The sequence below is a fragment of the Fusarium fujikuroi genome, chromosome FFUJ_chr06 (assembly GCF_900079805.1).
Source record: "Fusarium fujikuroi IMI 58289 draft genome, chromosome FFUJ_chr06".
In the NCBI taxonomy this organism is placed as follows: domain Eukaryota; kingdom Fungi; phylum Ascomycota; class Sordariomycetes; order Hypocreales; family Nectriaceae; genus Fusarium; species Fusarium fujikuroi.
The window spans coordinates 3707075-3723469 of NC_036627.1; the positions used below are offsets into that span (position 1 = coordinate 3707075).

Here is a 16395-nt window from a genome sequence, read left to right on the forward strand (position 1 = left end):
CAGATGATTTCAGGCCAACCAAGCACTTACAGCCCCGCTGATAGCTGAGGGACGCGGGGGATCTTGACTAGGTATTCAAGGACGTGTTCATCCGGCCTCTTAGTCCGATGCTCGAATTTCCGAGTACGAGGCCATTTCTTACTTATTAGGAACCTTGAATTAAAACGGCCAATACATTTTCCATGGTAAAAGGTTCAAGGTCGCTCAAAATCTATACAACGCACTGGTTCACTTCAAACAACAAGATGAGTCAAGGTATCATTGGGCAGATGCTACTTGATATGTGATTTTGAATATTTTGCCCCCCTTTGGCAGACAAGGAGAAAAACTCTATAAACTAAAAATTTCTTTATTCTAAGGTAACATCGCGATGTCGTTGCTAACCTACCTAACTACCCAGCATCGGCCAGTCCCATATATCGGAATACAATGCTCAGGTAAAATAAATACAGAATATACAACGTTTTCATTTCTGGGTTATACTTCTTATAGAATAATAAGACTAGCTAATGTATTATATAAGTAGGAATACTATAAAGGTAATTATAATACTTAAAGACTTAAAGAAAACTATACATATATAATTAACTTAATTTAGTATTTAATAGAAAACGGTTTACTGAATATATATAAATATAAGTATAATTATTATTAACAACAACACCCAGTATAGTAAAGAGGGTAATAAAGTTAATATATAGTAAGGACTTAGTTATATAAAGTAAAAGGGCTCATATTGGAGAAAGAAAGTAAAGTATATCTAGCTAGCCTATAGAGCAGTAGTTTTAAACAAGTACAATCGAAGGAGAAAAACATGGTTTTCTATAGGCTTTTGAACGATTGTTGATACCATGGTGTTATATCTGCCGCCGATTATGTGCACCTTGACTGTGATGAAACGCCGTTTGCATAAGCGATTAGGTTATTTTTGAGGAAATCCGAGAGGCAGTTCACGTTCCTGAAGTTGCAGTTGTCACATCGGACATGGTCAACATAGGCCACATTTGTAAGGCCCGGCAAAACACGGTGGTTGGTGTAAATCTGTGTGTCGGAGTTGGAGCATTCATGTCCAGTCGGGAACCAGCTATTATAGCCATCGTTGAATATAGAGTTGAATGAAAGATTGTTTGGATCATTGCTTGTCACAGCTGCAGGATTGGACTGCCCATTACTACCCCTTATCGTAATACCTCTCGAGTAGATAGCCCCGCTGTCATCACGCCAGCAGTAATCGATCATGCAGCTTCCTCTTGCTGACATAGGAAAACTGAAGCAGGAGCCCCGTGGTGCTAGGGAACGTGCCTTGACACCCTTTTCGTCGTCTCGAAGCATATCGACGTCGGCTTCAACGATGGGAACAGTTATGGCGTCTTTGCCCTCTCCAAAGATGACCCTCTTATGAACGTAACCTGGAGGATAGATTTGGGCTTCTTTCAAAGCTTGAACCTCGGCGGGCGAGAGGCGGTGATCCGGGAGGTGCGCATCGTCGGGCAGAGAATCCCCAACTGGGTTTGCAGCTACTGAGATGGCCCAGGCTGTAAATAGTGAGACCAGCGCACTTTTGAAGAGCATATTGGTTTATTGATATAGTGTTATTGTAGGGTGAAGAGAGTTGTGGAAATCGAGAGAAGAAAGGGGATGATGACAAGATGAAAGGATAAGACAGACGGGCAATTAAGGGCTCTTAAATACAGATCCATGACTTACAATTCCAGACTTACACTTGTGCTTCCAGGCATATTCATGTGGTTCTTTTTCAGCTCAGTCCGCCTTCCTGAGCTCATAAATCTCTTCGGATACACCGGCTAGGACTATTGATCAATGGGTTCGACCGTATATCCTCGTAGTGGGCGTCATTCACACTGACTTTAGCGAACCTTAAGTAGTTACGCTTGATTCCGCTTCTCGGCACTTAAACCTGAAAACTTGTAATTGGTACGGATCTCACAGCCTTGCTAATTTGTATCCACCGTTACTGAATACGAAGCCTATGTACTGCCTTGAATAAATAGTATACTAAAGGACTTATAGTTCTTAATGCAAGGAGTAGGATATTTGAAAGGCTAATAGATAGGTTTCTTGGGCCTTTAACTAAATGGGGTTAGTGATCCGTATAGTACAAGGATATGTCGGCATGTCTTGTGGTCTGAGACCTCCATTCTTGACCCAAATTGTACCCAACAAGGTCGCGTTTCGGGGAACGGGCTGCTATCCCGCTCGTGAAACTCAATTCGGCTGGCTGTCATGGATGAGGTGACTTGACTCCCAATTAACAGTTGTCATTCGATAGGAATTGTCGCGAGGCTTGCAGTAGTGCATTGTAGACCTAAACCAGGCGTGATGTGCTGTGAGGTTTTACGGCAGTTGCTGGTATTGAGATTCAAAGAGGCTGGCTGGGATTGATGCGGATCCGTATCATGAGCAGCCGTCCGTTGGCAGAACTACTTCTTCGATTGAGTCGGTTTTCGCCAAGATGTCACCCTTGTATACTGAGATTGATAGAATTGTTTTACATCGCTTGCTTCAAACCTAATGAGATAAGTTGATGTTTGCTTTAATGCGGGGCCACAGGGTGAGCGATTCTTGATGAGAGGGTATGGCTTCGTATCTGGCATCAAGCGGGGCGAAGGACCCCAGTCTCCGGAGCAGAGGTTCGACATATGTTAACACATTATCCGAGGAACATCTACTGCAGTCTGTTGATTGAGTAATCGTCAAGGCTCTTGATCCCTGACAGAATCAACGTCTCATTTTGAGTCTTTCTGACGTCATGGTTTCCAATCAGCTACGGCTGGAATCTTGGCTGGGTGTAATATCGAGCCATTGCCAGCTCCGTCCAGCACATCGCGCCCCGTACCCGATTGTAGGGTGTGTCGCTATTTGGAACGTTAGCGACGTGAGCCGATGTGGCAGTCCACGATCAATATCACGTCTTCGGCCAGACATGAGTTTGAAATGTCCTTAGTACGAAACTCTGGACAACTGTGCCTTGACAACGAATTCTCGGTGCAGGGATACTTACTTATGGATAGCTTGTGGGGCGACAACGAGTTTGCGGCCGGACTGTCGAACACGGATGGAGATGGGTGAAAGCATTGCCTCTCTATTATATCTTTTGGGCCTTTGCTTCGTCTAATGCGCGGTCGGGTCTTGGACATAGGGCGGCGAAACTCTGTCGATAATATTGCTCTGATTGCCGATGCTGCAGGCTACCAGAGCACCGCCAATTGGGGACTTGAACGGAAGAGATTGGAGGATGCCGAGCTCGAACCGATAAATCTTTTGCTTACGTTGCTGTTATAACCATCGAAAATGTAGCTCTCCACACGTAGTTGGAATTGTGGAGTGTGACTCGGTTCGTGGTTCTTTGGGCGTTGATCGTGATCAACTGCCCTTCGAGGCCAGTCGGCGTTGGCGTTCGTCCTAACCCGAAGCTTCGCAAACGATGCAAGAAGGACTCTTTTTGTTGGTGAGCAAAACATATTGCGAAATTCGCATCGAGTTAGGGCGTCGTGACGGGCGTTTCGGGCTTGCGTTGGTCGTACTCGGCCGAGATTTGAAAATGGGCGGGCAGAAGCAGCGAGAGTCTCCCAGCATCGTCGTCGAAGATTCGACTCGGCTCTCAGTGACGGATAGGGAACTTAATGTCGATGGAGGGATGTAGGAGCAGATCGTCTGTGCTTTGCCCACCGAGCGAGAATACGTCGTGGTGTAGGTATTCCATGATCGATGGAAGAGGCTTTCGGATCGGTCGTAGGATGGCGCAATGCGTCGTGTTGGCAATAAAGCACGAGATGAATGCTACTGCTGAGGGCACTGTAGATGGAAATCCGATGCTACAGGTGATGAGAGGTCGTGCTTGATGGGACTCATCTGTTGTTAGCTGCCATCAGCCTCCGACAGGTGTCACCATTTTCCCACCCGCTCTTCTGGTTTGTTCGCTGAGTAGAAGAGGGCGTCGTGTTCGGTGGTCGATGGAAGGCACTTCGAGATCGACCGCAGGATGACTCGGTGTGTCGTAAGGACACTAAAACGCGCGAGGCCTGTTACCGCCGAGGATGCTGTAGATAGAAATTTGATGCTACAGGCGGCGCGAGGTTGTCATTGAAGAGCCTCTAATAGGAAGTTCGTTGTGTTGTCATAGGCTTTTAACTTTCGACGAGTATCGCCAGCTGTCAAGCCCCAGGTCAGCCATCAGTCGCTCGCGTCGATCCATCAAAGTTCTGCCATGGAATCCAATAGGTCTCAAATGTAAAGTAAGGCATCCAGTGTCGACCGATCATTGGAGTTACGCGCAAGCTTGCACCTCCACCTGATGCTTAGGTTTCGTCCAAGTCATGAGCATCCTGTCTGCAACCACTGACGTTGCGCTTTGCTGATCAACAGAGTTCTAGGAGCAAAGTATCATCCTTCAAATGAGTCACCGACAGCCGCAAAGCCAGAGTTTGATCCAGAGGACATTTGCCCTCATCTCATAAAGCTTGTATCGATTTTTCCTATAAATACAGCATCTCCCCCATCTCCCGCCTCTCCAATTCTTCATCTGCATTCCTCCTGAAGTTTTCACCTCGCTCGTTTCCTGGTTCTTGTGCTTGTTCGAGATTTTCATCTTACATTCATTCATTTCATTTAATTCTCCATCCACTCCTTGCCCACAGTTCAGCCCATCTTCACCACCAGCAAATTTTCATCCTCAGCAGACATGATTCGACACTGACACATCACATATCATTCACATCACACATTACACTTCACACTTCAAACTTCGCACTTCACAGATTGGCACCTTGGAATGCTGGCACAACACACATCATTCACATCACAAGGCAAAGTTTTCTTCTTCACACCACCAGCAAGCCGGTGAATGCAATGAAAAAAAAAGGATTCAAACCGAATCAACTGACACCCCTCTGGTCAGAGAAACAGCGAGAGTAGACAAAACTGCAAGCAGTGAAAGCAAATCAAAAATTGTGCCGTACTTTACCTTCTGCGAAACTGGGGGGTTAGCGCAAGTTGTCCCAGGTCGCACAACCCTGCCGCCGACTTCTTGATCTCAGCGCCTTGCAGGCCGGCTACGTCGGCGCAAAACGCGACGGTCTCCTCTGAAGAGAAGAAAAGAAAAGAAGAAGACGACGACCGACGCCGTGAATGCTGGAGCCCAGCGCCTCATGGCTGGGCCAAGCCTAGGTTTTCACATGAACTGCAATGCAACGATCAACAAGAACAAAATGATAAGGTTCTTGAACAAGAAATCTCTCCGAATCGCAAGAAAAAGATCCCATCTCTCAGCCAAGCACACGTACGAGGTCGAGACGCGAGTATGGCTGGGACAACCTAAGGCATCAACACCTCCAGGCAACAATCAGTCTTTTGAACGGCAGGTACCTCTCTTCAGCCTCATCGATCGAACGATTTCCGCAGCAGGGCGACACAAATCCTTCGGAGCTTTCGACCCGTGTATCGAAACGAGAAGGCACTCAGCCAACTGGAGGATGATGCCCAGCGACGGACGAAGAAGGAGCCTCAAATGAAATTTTGCCTGATCTTTGAGGCGAACACTGGTGGAAGCGTCATCGCATCAGGAACGAAGAATTGAGAAGGAGATGAAGGATAAACGCGAGGACGAAACCAGGCACGGAGATATCAGGATTGAGAAGATTGTGGTGATGCTGAGAAGGGGTTGAAGCAATCGGGGATGCTTGGGAAAATACAAACAATTGATCCTACAAGCCTCTGGGCTACTTACAGCAGTCCAATCATAAAATTTTCTGTGAGCATTGGCATTCTCGCGTAGCTTCTTTTCGTTTCGTTGAGCCGACCATGGTGATTTAAGTGAAGCTATTCGTAGAACCCACCTTGGGAGGGCACCCAGTATTTTCAAGGTTTTCCTCTAGCATCGCACAATTCTCCTCCGTGCACAGGATCGCTCCACGAAGCTTCAACTCTTTCAAGTTCTCGTCTCTTCAATCGCGCAATTCGTGTCGTCCAACCTTTTCTAATCTAGCGTTGCAGCTCAGCTGCGCCTCTGAAACCCCAATTGGCATGCATTATCCCTAATCTGTCTTCCCCGCGCACATCAGCCGCAGCGTTCTAGCCCGGCCTGTCTAAGCCCCAGCTCCAAAACGGCAACATTACCGCAAACTATCGCTAGACCTGCATTGTGATCAATTTATTGGTAGATAGTCTGTGTGATTGGCGAGGTCTGGGCCCGGCCGTTCTAGCCGCTTATCACGGCCCGTGGCGAGCTGGACCTGCACGTGGCGCGCACTATTGAACCCTTATCATTGGGCTCCCTCTCCAGGGTCTCGTCTCAGCTTGGTCTAAGAAACGCCTGTCTCAGCCTTGAGAGAGCGTTTGGGAACTGTTAGCGAGGGCTGAACTTCTAGACTGGCGATGGGGATCAATGTTTCAAGCCGCGCAGCTAGCCACGAGGGCTTTGCGTGGTGCTGGGGATGTGATTTGGCTTGGGCATGGAATGGTCAAGGGAGTTCAGCTTGCCACACGGTTAACTTTATGGTTTCACAAGCGCCATGCGGAATGATACGCGGAAGGGTGGAGGGGATGTGATCAGTATTCGGCCTAGTCGCCATCAATACTTTCTGCAGCCAGAGTTGAGGGGGAACCTATTAGTTCGTTGTGAGGACAGACTCACATGCAGCAATAGACAAAGTCTATAAAGATGCGTTGATCTCCTACAGATTTGGTTCATCATCCACATCATCTTCTTCTCTTTACTACATCTCCTACATCTCATATCTTCTCTTCTTTAACCTCAGATCTCATTCTACTTTTCACAATGTTCATCTACCAAGGAAAGTTCAACTGGCCTGAGTATGCCGACAACGAGACCTTCACAATCATCTTCCCCAACGGTGTCGTTCGTGCCAATGACCCCGTCTACCTCTTCACCCAGTGGACAAAGGACTACAACCGAGTCCGAAAGTCCAAGTTCTTCCAGACCATCGTCGTCTCAGACGTGAAGCAGCTTTCCAAAACCACTGACATCTCCTTCAACCTCTCTGGTGCTCAGTACAACTATGCCATCACCACTGAGCAAAACTATGCCAAGATCAAGGTTGACATGTCAGGCCGTGGTACCCAGAAGACTTTCACTCTGGACCGCGCGTGGAAGCCTGAGGGTAAGGTTGACCACGATGCCGCTCTCCGAATCTGGGCTGGAAGCATTGTCATCGAGGACAGTGCTGCTGTCCACGGCAGTGCCATCGATGAGCAAGCTATCTTTATCCTCCCCGAGGACTACAAAGATGGCAAGCCTGTCATCTCCTCGTGGCAGTGGACTAAGGACGCTGCGGGCAAGGAGAAGACCACTGCCTTCAAGGGAACTCCGTTGAAGTTCATCAGTTCAGATGACAAGTTCTCCAAATTCGCCTTCAACAATGTCCATGACTTCACCTGCAATTGGAACCGCAAGACCGAGAAGCTTGACCTTGAGATCAAGAAAGGCGGAAAGCAAGTCAGAGCCGGCGAACTGACCCTCAGGGCTAAGGTCGAACCTAAGGCCCAGTAAGTGATTCCTCAAGTCCTACTCAAGTCCAGCAATGATAACCATCAATGTAGCTCATTCGACTCTGACGACTTGGTTCCCCCAACCAAGAAGGAGGTCGAGTTCCGCCTCCCTCAGCCTCAGGCTACCCTCCCCCGCGTGCTCGACCCTATGCCGTTCCCCAAGACTCTCCTCGAGACACTCAAGCACGGAGCTGCCTTCATTGAGCAAGCCGGATACCTCACTGTCCAGGCCCAGAATGTATGTGCTCCGAATCCTTTCACTTGATCCCCCTTTGCTGACGTACCACAGAAATTCACTGCCTTAGATGCCGATTTCCATAAGCAGACTGTCCTCGTCGAAACCCTCAAGAAGGACAAGAAGAACCTTGAGACTGAGATTACGTCCCTCACAGGTCAGCGCAATCAGGCCAACGCAACCATCAAGCAGCTCAACGATAGGCTCGCCAAGGCTGGCGATGAGTACCAAAAGAAGGTTAATGAACTCAACGACCGCATCGAGCATATCAAGAAAGACGAGAAGTTCGATCACGAGGTCATCAACAAGCTGCAGGAAGACCTCAAGAAGCTTTACTCTGAGATCAAATGTCTTAAGAATGATTTGCACCAGGCTCAGCATGACAAAGATAAGCTCGATCACAAGATAATTTCTCTCCAGGAAGAGATCGTTATTCTTGTTGGTAAGGTCATTGAACTCGAGATTGAGCTCAAGGTCCAGAAGGATGCCAACAGTGATCTTATCACCAAAAACGGAGATCTTGAAAACAAGCTTAACGAGTCACTCATCGCAAAGAACGCTCTCCAGACCTTGCTCGCCACTGCCGAGGCTAACTACGAAAGCACCAAGACGGAGCGTGACAATGCTCTCAGGGACCTCACCAGCACCAAGGCAGAGCTCGAAACGACCAAGACAGAGCTTGAGTCTAAGACTAGTGCTCTTAAGAGGAAATCAGATGAATTCACCAAGAGCGAAAGGGAACTCAAGAAGGCGCTGAAGCAGGTGGAGGACAGAGATGGGGAGGCCAAGACTCAGGAGTACCTCCTCGATCAAGCGAATGATAACCTTGATAAAGCGAAGGAGAATTCGCGGGGAAGAGAAAAGGGATGGACTAAGCTGGTAAACGAGTATCAGGAGATTTGCTTTGCCGATGAGGTTGATGAGGCACAGGTGAAGGATCTGGGTAAACGCGTTGAGGCATTCAAGAAGACCTACAGCTGAAGCCAGGAGCCGGAGCTGACAGTCAAGCCACCAAGCCAGCCTATTCCTATTCCGAGGCATGACCCTTTGTTGGCGCCGGCATGGGCTATGAGACGGTTCTATGGATCTCTGCTTACTGTTCTGACATTTGGATGGTTGCGATGGGGAAGATGGTGAGGTGTAATGGGATCAAGATATGGATATTAGTTTGTCATAATTATGTTTCATTTGTTAGCTTTGTATTGGAAATTTTCTTAACATCATAAATACTCGCTTTGATTAGATCGTTTGTGAAGAATATCTCATCTAGTGCGTCATGGGAAGGGACTTCTTTTGCAAGGGATTAAAAAGCTTACGCAACTTGAGTTTATGTTGGCACTTGTTGAATTTGGTAACCTGATTCAACGCCAGCGGCCGTATGTCTCTCTTAGCTCGTGTATCAGTTTGCTCAACTTATCATCCAATGAGATTTAACTGCGCGTTCAACTTTCACACCTGTAACATACACCAACGAAGTTGAGCCTTTGGTTGATCCGCTCGTCACTATCTTCACTGCATCGGCGACAAGAGGATCTTGGAAGGCACCAAGGTTCGAGACGCGCAAAGTCGTAGCTATCTGCCAAAGAAGGGCTTCAGCCTTTAGCGGGCTCAATCAGCAACTCATTTTATTGACAAAATCTGAGGTCCAGATGCGAGGACTTCAAACCCGAGCTCTTCCTGGATATATCCTTGCACGATGATGAAAGGAGAAGAGGATCACAGTTTCTCAGTGGTAAGTGGAAGGTATACATATCCAGGTCGAAAGTTTGCGCTTACAGGATGGGGGGAGGGTTAGGGGGATGTTACTTGGGAATTCCAGGAGTAAGCAGCTGAAGCGCATAGCAAGTTCCCAAATCGATATGTCGTTGAACAAATCTTAAATATTATTTCAATCCTTTTCTGTATGATACACGTATAATATTCTCTTACTTGGCTGCAATGGGTGCAGAGCCATACCTATGTAGAATCATTAGCATCAGTCTCACTGATAGAGAAGGGTATTACTTACAAAGTGATTGAGGCCAGGCCAAGGACACCCGCCACGCAGCTAAACACCATAGCGACGTAGCCTTTCGTAGTGAATCCAGCCGGGAGAGGAGGCACCATCAAATTCTGCCCGCTCAAGTCCAGATAGTCATTAGTGTTGCCAGCTGCATTGCCAACAGTCGAGATCCCTTGATCCGAGCAAATCCGCTTAAATTCTTGTGGAATCGTCAAAGTCTTTTGCATCTCAAGTGGTGAAGAAATCATCGTTGCGATCAGACCAGTGTCCATGTGCCATTCAATATGGCAGTGGAAGAGCCAGACACCTACCAGAGTTAGATCTACCTTATTACTTGTTGTTTGAAGGTGACATACCTGGATTAGTAGCTGGGAAACGAATGACAAAGTTTCCCTGTGGATACACGAGAAGCGTATCTCTTCGCATCGGGACAGATGGGTATGTGATATTCGTCCACGATGCGTTGTAGTGGCCTGCGTTTTCTTCGCTGCGATGAACAACTTGGAAGTTTTGACCGTGGAGATGAAAGGGATGTCGTCCGGAGTCATCGTTGTTGAGAATGATTTCCACAATCTCGCCGTGTTTGAGGACGAAGGAATTTGTGTCGGTTCCATAAACGGTTGGATTAGTTGCGTTTTCATCTGCGGAGAGTACAGTATATAACGTTGGGACCTTGGGGGACACGTAGGAAATATCGTTGAAGAAGGCACTGCAAGACGTCAGTATGAACATACTAGTTTTTGTCAGAGATGAAGTTTTGAAGGGCTGCCTTACTAGTTCGCGCCGTCGCCGAGGTTGTTCATCGTCAGATCCAAACTGATGGTATGATCGGCCTTTTCTAACAACTTCTCACCGTCTGTGGGGACAAGTTTGAAGTCATCGTAAGGCTCAAAATCATTCAAGACGGCAGCTGCGGGAAGCTTCTTGTCGGTATCGTACTCGAGCCAGCCTGTAACATTCCAGTTCAGGCCATCAGGAATAGTGTCGAACAAAGACTACCAATACAGATGATCAGCTTCAGTAGTGTTACAGCGTCGAGAAGGGTTCACTTACCGTATCCATACTGGCCATCATGGGGTAATTCGCCCCAGTCTCATTCTTCATCGTAACCAAAACAGCATATCGTTGCGCACTAGCGATGTAAATCATGTCTGTCTCGGCAGGCTTCGTCCAGACGCCATCAACCTCAACGATCTTCATAGTATGCCCTTCGATCCAGAAGTACTGCGACGCAAAAGCGCCGACATTTACCAAGCGAAGAAGATAGGTTTTGCCAGGCTCAACAGGAAGAGTCATGTTCTGCGTGTCGTTCATGAGTGCTGAGTTTGGAACGGGCTCGGCACCGGTGGGGTTCTTGTACGAGACGAATTGTTTCATGAGAACAGGCATTTCGTCGTGATACCAATCTGAGAGCGTGATAACGCGCTCTTCGTGATACTCACCCTCATATGGATTCTTGGGATCTTGGATGATGAGGGCTTGGCGCAGACCGTCTGGGTATTGTGATCTTGTGTGAGAATGATACCAGTAAGTGCCAACTTGGTCAACCTGTCACAATTCAGCCCCGTCGTACTCAAGAATAGTGAATTACGCTTACCGTAAAGTTGTATGTGATGGAAGCGTCGGTAGGGATGTTGCATTGTGTCACCATAGCAGGTCCATCCATGAAATTCGTTCCATTTTGATACATGCCATGCCAGTGGATGGTAGTTGACTGGTTCCCCAATTGATTCGTCACCTTTGCGATGATTCTGTCGCCTTTTGTGACGTTGATCACTGGGAGGGGCCATTGGTTGTTGATGCCGATTACAGGACGCGCTTGTAATCCATCGGGATTTGCAGTCGTCCACGTAATATTCCAGTCGAAATGCACATCTTTTGCGCTGGCCGTCGGTACAGCAAAGAGGATGGCCAGCGATGAGACGAAGAGTGAGAGAAACATCGCGGCAGTCACTAGTTCATCGGTCTCGTTACTGCATACACTCGTGCTGATGAGGAAAGATGAACTGAATCAATTGGTGACAGGCTCAAGTTACATTTGGCCATCCAGTGTTTTGCAGGGAACCGATCAGATAAAGACTGCGGCAATTCCTCAGCAAGCCACACACTACCGAAATCCCAGCTCCAGCTGCAATTGAGTCAAGTAACCTTACTTTTTGGCAGCAAACTCTGGATAACCGGCACGCGCAAGATACGAGGATCAGCCCATGAAACTCGACAATGGCACAGTCTAGATTGATAACTATCGGATAATCGGGAGCGCGATTAATTTATCTTATCGATCTTGTCAAATCAGATGGCGTCAGACACACCAAGTCTCGGCAAGTCGGCACTCAGCTGTGAAGCACAGAGTGCTTAAAGTGATTAGCGCAGTGTCAAAGGTTATCTTATCCATCTTTTTTACAGGCAGATGACTTTGACTCGGGAAAGTCGGCACTGAGGCTGGCGCGCTAAGGGCGAGGGGATCAAAGTCAATTCGGGGGATCCACTGTCTTGTGAAAGCGAGTTTGGGCGCATCAATATATTGTTTCGCTTCATTGCATATCCTCTCGTACCAAAGATCTGTGAATCTCTCATCTGTACATCTTTAAACTTGCACTTGATTGCCTTGTCTGGCTGAAGATATCATCATGACAGTCAACGTCTTTGCTGTTCCCAGTATGTGACCAATTACACCAAAAGCTATGTCTAGGCATAAATCCAGCTGTCTAACTCTCATCCGAATAGTCTTCTTCATCTGTTTCCGAGAATGTCTCGAAACAAGCATCATCGTCTCCGTCCTTCTCGCATTCTTGAAGCAGAGTGTCGGCGGCGAAGGCGATAGAGAAACCTACAAACGCCTGCTCAAACAGGTACTCCCACTCTCCAAATTCACTCTCCTTCACTCTAACAAATACTCAGGTATGGATTGGGGTAGGTCTTGGCCTCGCCATCTGCCTCTGCATCGGCGCCGGCATGATCGGAGCATTCTACTCCCTCGGCAAAGACGTCTTTAGCAAAACTGAAGATATCTGGGAGGGAAGTTTCAGTCTTATTGCAGCCATTATCATCTCAATCATGGGCGCTGCGCTCTTGAGAGTTAATAAGCTTCAGGAGAAGTGGCGTGTCAAGCTTATGCAGGCTCTGGATAAGAAGGATGCGATTGCAACTTCTGGCATCATGAGTCGTTTCAAGCTCTGGTCGGAAAAGCACGTCATGTTTATTCTGCCTTTCATCACGGTTCTGAGAGAGGGTCTTGAGGCTGTTGTATATATTGGAGGTGTCAGTTTGGGACTTCCAGCTTCGTCGTTTCCTCTGGCTGTCATTTGCGGTCTTGCTGCCGGTTGCGTTGTTGGATACATCATCTACAGGTTTGCTGACTTCTCTACTCTCTACAAAATGGTCTCAATACTGACAAATTTATCCAGAGGAGGAAACACTACATCCCTCCAGATCTTCCTCATCATCTCTACCGGCTTCTTATACCTCGTCGCCGCTGGTCTCTTCAGCAAAGCCGTCTGGGCCTTCGAAATCCACGCCTGGAACAACATCATCGGCGGCGATGCAGCAGAAGTCGGCTCCGGTCCTGGTTCTTACGACATCCACAAGAGTGTCTGGCACGTTAACTGCTGCAACGCTGAGCTCAACGGTGGTGGCGGTTGGGGTATCTTCAACGCCATTCTTGGCTGGCAAAACTCTGCGACTATCGGATCTGTTGTCTCGTATAACGTTTATTGGCTCGTTGTCATTATCTGCTTCTGCTCAATGACTTACATGGAGCGATATGGTAACCTTGGCGTTTTTACACCACTGACGACATGCTTTGGACTGCGCAAGAAGACTGTCCCCGAGAAGCCGAGCAACATTGACAATGAGCTTATGCCTTCGAATGGAGATGACAAGACTGCTATGCCAGTTGTGAGTAGTATTTAAACGACATACACAGTATAATGTTATTAAAAAAGTACTTCTGAGGAATACAACACAAATTGGTTAAAGACAGCTTCAATTGTCATTTTGAATGAATCTATATAAAATATTGGAGAAGGTGGCTTGGTCTGTTCCCCAAAGACCCATTTCAGGTATAGAAATTTGCAAAAGGAAAGATCTGAAGATCGTGTTTCGACCACGCCAGGAGTCGAACCTGGAATCTCTAGAGAGTTCAGAAAGAGACCGAAATCTAGCGCCTTAGCCATTAGGCCACGCGGCCGGTGTATTTGATATTTGACAAGGTCTCTTGTATGATTTACGATCCTTGCCAAAAAAAAAAGCACCGTAGCGAGACTAGACTGACGATGCCAAAGAGCCTGGTCCAACTTTATTGGGCGAGCAAAGACCACTACACAGAAAGTCCAAGTATTTCATCAATAATTGCTGCATGCCTACGAACTAAGTGCAAGCATTCGTATATTTTTCAAAGTCCAAGTAAAACATGTTCTGGCTGTGACAATCGCTGCCAACTTGTGCATAACATTATGCCGCAATGCTGAGTTCAGGGTATGTCAGTGAATCAATGCTGCACCACAAAAGGCCATCAGAATAATATCAACTTAATCAGAATCCGCAGTATGGTGAATCTGTGCTCCATCTACTCGTAAACTCCTTGCTATGTCCTTTCACTCTCACTACCGGGGAGTTCCAGGGTTGTCACGATAACTACCTTAAAAAGGGCGCAAGTCTTTCATTACTGTACGCTCCATCTATTCTCTCACCTTTCGCCTTCATACCACTGCTACTTGACTGCTCTGATCAATAAAAGACACTCTCACAGCGTGGTTTTAGCACATCACCGAACCAACTTCTTGAACTCATTCTGCTCACTTAAGCAATCCTTCCTCCAACACAATCACCATTTCACCTTTCATCCTCCGACAAGGCAGCAGACAAGATGATTGAAGAACTGACCCGGTGGACTCCGAAAGTTACTGTGTCAGAAGGCGTCACACTCGATGACTTGACTATCACCTTCAGGCGCACAATCCGCGTCCCTGACAACAAAAACACCAGCGGCCTCCCACCGGATCAGGGCGCTTTTCCACTATTCAAGATCCAAGACTATGCTAGAACGCTTCCCCTGTCAATGGCGCAGAAAGGCGGCTTGTTCATCCCCATGTATCGTGAGTACTCCGGGGCTCTTCTCATTGAACAATACTGACATTTCATGTAACAGAACGCGAGGCTTTATGGATCGACTTTGAGAGTACCAAGACCTACGCCATCCGGATCCACGTCGGAAACGTCAACATCGTCTCTGGTGAGCCCAACGTTCCAAATAATGCGACCGAGCTTCGTCGGCGACAGCTCTTGAAGAAAGAGAAGAGTATCCAGGACTACATTGTTGTTCCTGATCAGGAGTGGATTGATGGCGTAGCTACCGCGCCCGGCCAAGTCAAGCAATTTGTGGCCATGCCAATTGGGACTGGTACTTCTATCGAGTACCAGATGATGAACGGTGAAGAGACCTCCGCAGGTATTCAGTTTGACATCACGCGCCTCGACCCTCTCCTCTCTGGTCCCAAAGACAACATCAACGTCATGGTCAAAGAGCTCGGCGGCAAAATATCCAACTATTTTCTCTCGCGTTTCAGTAGGGTCGAAACACTGAAGTCATTCATTAAAGCAAAGGTTGGCGTCGATGTTGTGTGCCAAACCTTGGTCTGGGCATCACAAAACCTCAAAAGTAGGGACTGTTCTCTTCATAAATTCAGGCTTCAGTCAGCTAACTATCTCGAAGACAAGCTGAGACTGTGTGACTACAATCTTAAGAACGTATGTTTGATTCATCATCTTGCCAGATTAAGGCGTCTTTTCGATGCTAACCTGAATATGAACCTTAGGGAGCACTTCTTCATCTTTTTACCCGTCTTCGTGGTGGTAGCTCGATGATTGAAGAGCAAGAGATGAACATCGCCGCTGGCGGCCTCATCCGTCAAAACATCGTCGAGCAGCCCAAGGGCGAATATAAAAAGACATCCCAAATCACAATCAATGTGCAGATCCTAAACAGTGTCAGCTTTAAGCGAGTCACGGGCCAGGATCCCCCGGAGAGCCCTATCTCAGCCGCTACGTACGCCAAAGCTGGTCACCCCTTCTTTTCGCTTGACGAGGGACCAACTACTATCTTTGGAAATTTCTCTGATCTGAAATCCATGGCTCAGCTCAAAGGTCGACCTGAGCGTAATGTCGGAGGCATTCCCATCATTGATGTTGAAACAAAAGAGATCCTCCGCGCGTGGGTTTGCAAAGCCTGCAAGGCCAAGAACACTGCTGTAATGCGCCTCTGTAAGTCATGCAAGATGCGTCGTTCTCCGTTGAAGAAGCGCAACAAAATCGGGATCCTGAATCCTGAAGGACCCGAGACTCCTTTCCAGTTCTCTTGGGAGATTGTCGAAGAACTCGAGAAGAAGCTCACTCTATTTTGAGAAGGATGGATTGTAGTGATGGAAACTTGAGGGACGGATCATAAGATGGCAGTTTCGCTTCTTCCTTCATTTTGAGACATGAGCACAAAAGGGCATGGCAGTAGCCCAGGTTGTTGGAGGGAAAACGGTGTTGTATTCATGGTGTCCGAGCTAGATTGACTCTCTTCCTAGACCATCTCAAAACTCTTTCGAGACAAACACTTTCTTCCGTGAAGCCTCAAACTGCCTTA

The 16395-nt window shown here is 47.5% G+C and overlaps 5 protein-coding genes and 1 non-coding gene; 3 read left to right on the top strand and 3 right to left on the bottom strand.

Annotated features, from left to right (window-relative positions):
* Positions 1-873: 873 nt before the first annotated feature.
* On the bottom strand, positions 874-1572 carry FFUJ_06492 (uncharacterized protein; the record flags this gene model as incomplete). Its single annotated transcript, XM_023579823.1, has 1 exon — positions 874-1572. The coding sequence occupies one exon, from the start codon at positions 1570-1572 to the stop codon at positions 874-876; it is 699 nt and encodes a 232-aa protein (XP_023432592.1).
* A 5224-nt stretch (positions 1573-6796) lies between these two features.
* Positions 6797-8743, top strand: FFUJ_06493 (uncharacterized protein; the record flags this gene model as incomplete). XM_023579824.1 has 3 exons in its annotated part: positions 6797-7524; positions 7579-7765; positions 7817-8743. The coding sequence occupies 3 exons, from the start codon at positions 6797-6799 to the stop codon at positions 8741-8743; spliced, it is 1842 nt and encodes a 613-aa protein (XP_023432593.1).
* Positions 8744-9687: 944 nt separating this feature from the next.
* Positions 9688-11706, bottom strand: FFUJ_06494 (related to cell surface ferroxidase; the record flags this gene model as incomplete). XM_023579825.1 has 6 exons in its annotated part: positions 9688-9718; positions 9771-10071; positions 10121-10473; positions 10539-10759; positions 10818-11312; positions 11362-11706. 6 exons carry the CDS (start codon positions 11704-11706, stop codon positions 9688-9690), a joined length of 1746 nt encoding a protein of 581 aa, XP_023432594.1.
* Positions 11707-12394: 688 nt separating this feature from the next.
* On the top strand, positions 12395-13676 carry FFUJ_06495 (related to high-affinity iron permease; the record flags this gene model as incomplete). XM_023579826.1 has 4 exons in its annotated part: positions 12395-12422; positions 12492-12616; positions 12666-13114; positions 13172-13676. The coding sequence occupies 4 exons, from the start codon at positions 12395-12397 to the stop codon at positions 13674-13676; spliced, it is 1107 nt and encodes a 368-aa protein (XP_023432595.1).
* Positions 13677-13867: 191 nt separating this feature from the next.
* tRNA lies at positions 13868-13954 on the bottom strand. Its single transcript has one exon. It is a non-coding gene (tRNA).
* A 677-nt stretch (positions 13955-14631) lies between these two features.
* FFUJ_06496 (uncharacterized protein) lies at positions 14632-16165 on the top strand (the record flags this gene model as incomplete). XM_023579827.1 has 3 exons in its annotated part: positions 14632-14860; positions 14914-15512; positions 15581-16165. The coding sequence occupies 3 exons, from the start codon at positions 14632-14634 to the stop codon at positions 16163-16165; spliced, it is 1413 nt and encodes a 470-aa protein (XP_023432596.1).
* Positions 16166-16395: the final 230 nt, after the last annotated feature.